The 5,923-nt window shown below is 42.4% G+C and overlaps 1 protein-coding gene across 1 annotated transcript in view; it reads right to left on the bottom strand.

Annotated features, from left to right (window-relative positions):
• Positions 1-5,923, bottom strand: part of MYO3A (myosin IIIA) — a 126,181-nt gene that overhangs the window by 34,619 nt on the left and 85,639 nt on the right. Inside the window, exons 20-21 of the mRNA XM_026065754.1 lie at positions 4,654-4,742; positions 2,678-2,807 (exon numbers count right to left, since the gene is read on the bottom strand). Of these exons, the coding sequence (XP_025921539.1) occupies positions 2,678-2,807; positions 4,654-4,742 (219 nt within the window). The remainder of the gene's footprint in view (positions 1-2,677; positions 2,808-4,653; positions 4,743-5,923) is intronic.

Raw genomic sequence — 5,923 nt, 5'->3', positions numbered from 1 at the left:
GCAATGGGCACAAACTGAAACACAGACACTTCCATCTGAACATGAGGAAAAACTTTTTCACTGTGAGGGTGACAGAGCACTGGAACAGGTTGCCCACAGAGGTGGTGGAGTCTCCTTCTCTGGAGATATTCAAAACGCGCCTGGATGCAATGCTGTGCACTGTGCTCTAGGTGACCCTGCTTGAGCAGGGGGGTTGGACTAGATGATCTCCAGAGGTCCCTTCCAACCTCAGCGATTCTGTGATTCTGTGATAAACAGTTGCAAGTATAATGCATTCCCAGCTAGAGTGTCATGTATTATGTGATGATATCAAGCGCTGAAAACTCCCTGGGCTTAGCTGAGCATCACAGGGTGGGAAGAAAAGAAAGAGGAATACTCACACCTAACTTTAGCTATCTGAAAGTGAGGTGTTGATGGGCGAGTGAAGAGTTAACAGGACTGAAGTTTGTCAATTGATATGCAGAAGAACTGATAGCACAAGAGCTGACGTGCACAAAGCTGCTGAACAGAGGACTTAACAGGACTAAAGTCGTCTACCAACCGATATGCGCAAGGACTGATATGTACAAGGCTGCGGAATGATTAACAAGACTGGAGAAGTGAAGTCTGCCACCTGGAATCTGCACGGACCCCCGGGGAGGGCAGAAGCAATACGGAGGTGTTGTGGTCTTGCCTCGCTAGCAGGGTCCTCCCAAGCAGACAAACAGACAGTCCTGTGATTGTGAAACTCGCAAAAGTCAGCAAAAGCAGTGTTTGCCCAGAGCCCCAGCCATATAAAAAGGGACTTGGGAGCTAGGAGAGTTTGAGCAGGGACGGGAACGTGACCTGACCATCCTCTCCGGCTGGACCGTGAGTATTCCCCCCCCTCCCCTTTTCCTGGGACGCTGGGTTAAGGTAACTCCTCGAGGTTGAGAGCCCTCTCATTAGGAGAGTGAACAAGCTAGCTTTCAAGTAGGGATAAGCAGTCCTTCCAATTAATAATGCAGTAATCGATGGTTTCAGGTTATCCTTTCTAAATTAGTAACTGATGGTTTTGTGTTATCCTTCCTAAATTAGTAATCGCATTATTTTAATGGATGTTACTAATCCAAGAACTTGTGTGAGGAAATAAACATCTTTTTTATTATTATTACATTACTGTCTCAGTCGTTGCTATCGAACCTTCATAGCATGACAGTGTGACAGGTGTCTACAGGATCCCACCATATTCAGTGGAGACAGGCACCCTTGGAGGGGTTTTATCCCATCCTAAGAGAAACATGGGCAACACTCCCTGAGATGGGCAGGATGGGTTGCACTCTGGATATGCTTCTAACTTTCCACTGATTCTAGATGAATAACTTACACCAGAGACCTAATTTTTAGTTGGCTACACCTGGATGGTTTGTGGCCAGTTTTGAAAGTCCAGCACAGCATTTGATAATGTCTAACAAGAAGACTAAAATAACTTTCAGAGTTACATTGCAAAACTTTATTTAAGACTTGTGATCAGTTCTTGGGACCATGTGGATCCTGAACTTGGCTCCACAGAAGTTATTGTTTAGTATCTTAGCAGACATCAGCAAGTCAAAATGTTCAGGGAAGCATGTTGTGCTCAGTGTTCTCCCAAGAGTATTGCCTTAAAGTAGACCTTCAAGACCAAATCTTGCGTTCCACAAGCTAAGCTCCCTTTGTGAACAGTAGGAGCTTGGCCAAAACCTCAGTTACTGTAAGGTATGATAACATTTTAGAGAAATTTCCATTAGGCTTCTTCAATTTAGCCTTCCTGTTCTACTGCAAGTACATCTCCCATGTAATTGTACAAGAAAGTAAAGTTCTTAAGTACCTGTTTTATAGTATCAGTGCCCATCACACTGGGAACAATACTACACAATAACAAATAAGTCCTGCCTGGCTGTAATATATATAATATAATATAATAACAGCAGTTACTGGGGCACTACTTAGCTTGATGGTAGAATTTAAAAAGAGGACACAAATGATGTTTGCCACCTAGATTTTCTCACTGTAGGCAGACTTACCCATCAACCTAAAAAGGCAGGTAGGATACTGTGCAAGGAAACTGGTTCAACAAAGGTGCAACTTTAGTTAAGAATAATTTTGGTAGAGCCAGTCATATTCCTTCTCCCCCCTTAAGAACCCCTTGAGGAAGGGAAAAACCTAAGTCCTCCAATCCAAACTTGGCCCCAGCTCACTACTAGGACCCCATCAGTTTCCTGCTGTAAAGGACTGAGAGACTAGGGAAACAGAGGATTGTCTCCTTGCTCTATGCATTAGATGTTAGGAGCCCCAGCCTTGATTCTCTGCTACTTTAGAGAGAAATTGCACTGAGACAAAACAGGCAACTTGCATATGTCCCGTCCAAAAAGGGCCAGTGACTTACCTGAGCCTTTCTGTTCAGTCCTCAACTCAAGTGATGCACTCCACTCCCTGTCCCGCTCCCCTAACCTGATGAGGGGACCCTGAAAGGAGCCTCTACCACTTCCTTCGCACTTGACCAGACCAATCCCTCCCCTGCAGCTCAAGATGGCAGGGCCTCCATTCTGTATAGATTCTAGGGTTGGAATGTTAAGCCACAAAGTGTATAATATCATCAATAAATGGTCATATGAAACCCAGCAGTGGTCAGCACAAAGGCTAGAGAAGGAGAACAGAAAGATTACCACAATAGCGATACCTGTTTTTGTAAGAGGATGGGTTACTAACTGTCGTATCAGATTGTTTTCAGATGATCGGAGTAGCAGCACAATATCAGCTGGCAGGGTATCTCTATTTTTGGCTAGGAATCCACTCGCATTATACAGAACCTGTTTAAAAAGTGCATTTAGGCATCTTCTGGGCTTTTGAAATGTAAGTGTAGACTTAAGCACTCTGCCATGTGGCTTGTAATATATCAAGAGGCAAAAACAGTTTTTCAGCCATGAGACTCCCTCTCTCTTGCAATCTTTCTTTTGGTCACCGAAAGTTTTAATTTTTTAATACTAAGACCCATTATGATGCAGATCACTAAAAGCAAATCTATTACCCCGAAGTAGCTTGAAACATTAGGGAAAACCTAGTGCAGATGCGTTAATAATAGCTTTAGCCAGTGTGTATTTATCACGAGGACAAGGGTGCTATAGTACTCCATTGCACCAATACAGCTGTTAATGCACAATTAACAATGTACTTGCTTTCAGCTATATCACACTGGATTACTGATGTGATTGTGCACTCTTTCTGACCCATTCAGACTGTGCTGTACTAGACACAGGACTTAATATCTCTTCCTAGAGATCCCTGTATTAATTACAGTGGAAGTTTTCAAAGTCACAAGCTGCACTCTGACAAATGAAATCTCTCTAAAAATTGCCTGGAATGGTGTACCTAACCCAAAATGTACCTTTAGGGCTCTATCTCAATGATGCTTTAAAGGACCCACATATAAAACTGTGTTAGTCTTTAGACGCTACTTCTCAAGAAAGATCTGTATTAGTTCTAGAGAGTCTGAGAGGGGGAGGAAAGAGCAATGAGAGTGATCCATGGCCAAGAAAGCCTGATCTGTGAAGAAGGGTAAAAGATACTGGCATATTTAATTTAGAAAAGAAAACCCAAACCCAAACCCCAAACAGTAAGAGTCTTAAATTACAAACAGGATTGTAAAGGAAGAGGAAATAAATTGTTCTCCAGGTCTACACTAAACAAGACTAGAAGTAATGAACTTAAATCACCGCAGTGGAGATTTAAGTTGGACAATAGGAGAAACTTCCTGATGATAAAGCTTTTTGAACACTGCAAAGGGCTGACTGGGCACTGGTAAAATCCCCATCTTCCATGGTTGATATCAAGAAGGGTACAGGTAGAGCTGTCTGCCTGCTTCTCAGCAGTGAGATATGTCACATTTGTGAAATGCAATAGTCAGAGATGAGGTTCAGAGGAGTTAGCGCAGGCTTTCTGTAGCTCACTGTCTTGTATAAGGGCAAGTTATCATCTATCAGCGATAGACAGTATCTTGCCTCTTTCCAGGCCAGCTGCTGCAGCACTGCACAGGCACAACTTAGCTTCCTGTGTGAGACAGCAATGTCCACTCCATACTCCATAAAAGAGCTCAAAAGGAGCTGGGAGCTGATCAGCAGTATCTTGCTTTAGTGCATCAGCAACTCCTAACTCCTCCTGAGTTTGTGAAGGCAAAACACCTTGTACAGGAGGGCAAGACTGATGCTTAAATGAAGCAGAAAGCAGGGCATGCGCTACCTGGCTGATGACAAAGGAATGAGTTGAGAACTACGGTAGATGGGGCAGAGGAGGTAGGGTTTGTGGTAAAGGGAGGAAGAATGGATCCTGGTTTGGAGCAGTGGCTACATGGCACAAGGCTTTGAGGAACTAGGTGGAGGGCCACAGAGATGCATTACATAGTCACAGTTTTTTGATTCTGCTGAAATACAGTCAGTTTATTTACTTGGTGACATTTAAAAAAGACATGCTCCATTACTTCTTTTGTGTGAGAGAAAATAACTTTTCAACTTACTTTTGAGGTGTGGGGCACTGCCAACTTTTTCATGTCAGGTTTGAATAGATGAATGCTGGGAACCAACCCTGGAGTAACTGACCTCTTACATTCCCTTCCAGCCCTATGACTGCACAATCCCCAACTAATATTGTTAGGTCTCTTACCTTTCCTGCATAATGATAAATCCCAAAGGTTAGATCTACTCTTTTGGGTCTCCAAAAATATTTTGACTTCAAATTATCTTCAAATTTTTCTGAAAGGAAACATACAGTTTATTTTACTGACATCACTGTATAATAATTGTGCTCTGAAGCTGAATCCTTCTAAGGATATTGCCTGGTTTCTCATACAAATGCAGTAGCACAAAACAGACTGATGTTTTTAAGAAGAAAGGTACCATGATGGTCTTGTAATAAAAGGGACTGTATGGAGAATGTGGGGGCTCCTGGATCAGTCACTTTGTATCAGTTTTTTTTCTGTGTCATCTCAGAAAGCCATTTGCCTCTCTAAGTTTTTGGTCTTCACATATAAAACATGGTAGTAATCCTTCCTACCACACTTGGGAATTGTGAGAAAACATTCAGTAATTGGTTGAGGTGATCAGTTCCAGAGTCTATATAATATGAAGGTAGATAGACAACAAGCTCATATAACTGCTGTAGCATGGGCATAAAAAACTTCTGTTACTGGATGTTGTTACTGGCTTTGTGACTGGGTATTGGTTTAAATCCTCATCTGACACTTTGCACATTCCAAAATAAATAAAAAAAAGGATTCATCTGCACAGAAATCCCACTAAAATAATTAAATCAACTGTAACTGAGACTACTTCAGCTGCACTGAAATATTCAGGATCTGAATTATAACATATTTAGGTGTTTTAATTTTAATTTCTGTGTAGTAAAACCTGGAAACACCATTTGCTGAAAAGCACTGAGGATCAGGTTCATAGCCATTATCTTTACAGAGTCCCAAAACTCTTGCTTAGATATGGTCCAACAAAAATCTCAGAGCTGAACACAACTCAGCTTTGAAAACAATGTTCCTGGCATATGCACCTAGAGCTTTAACTCAGTTTGATCCCTGCTTTTCAAGTCCTGCAGCTAAAAATTCCTGAGGGTAAGAGAGTTCAAAACCTGGATCAGTAGCTTAGGTTCATTTGTACTCTTGTATGTGCATGTTTCTTGCATCAGCTTCAAGAATTACAGAATCACAGAATCGCTGAGGTTGGAAGGGACCTCTGGAGATCATCTAGTCCAACCCCCCTGCTCAAGCAGGGTCACCTAGAGCACAGTGCACAGCATTGCATCCAGGCGCGTTTTGAATATCTCCAGAGAAGGAGACTCCACCACCTCTTGGGGCAACCTGTTCCAGTGCTCTGTCACCCTCACAGTGAAAAAGTTTTTCCTCATGTTCAGATGGAAGTGTCTGTGT

This window comes from Apteryx rowi, unplaced genomic scaffold, assembly GCF_003343035.1.
Source record: "Apteryx rowi isolate R43461 unplaced genomic scaffold, aptRow1 scaffold_231, whole genome shotgun sequence".
Classification (NCBI taxonomy): Eukaryota; Metazoa; Chordata; class Aves; order Apterygiformes; family Apterygidae; genus Apteryx; species Apteryx rowi.
This window is presented reverse-complemented; position numbering and strand designations above follow the sequence as displayed.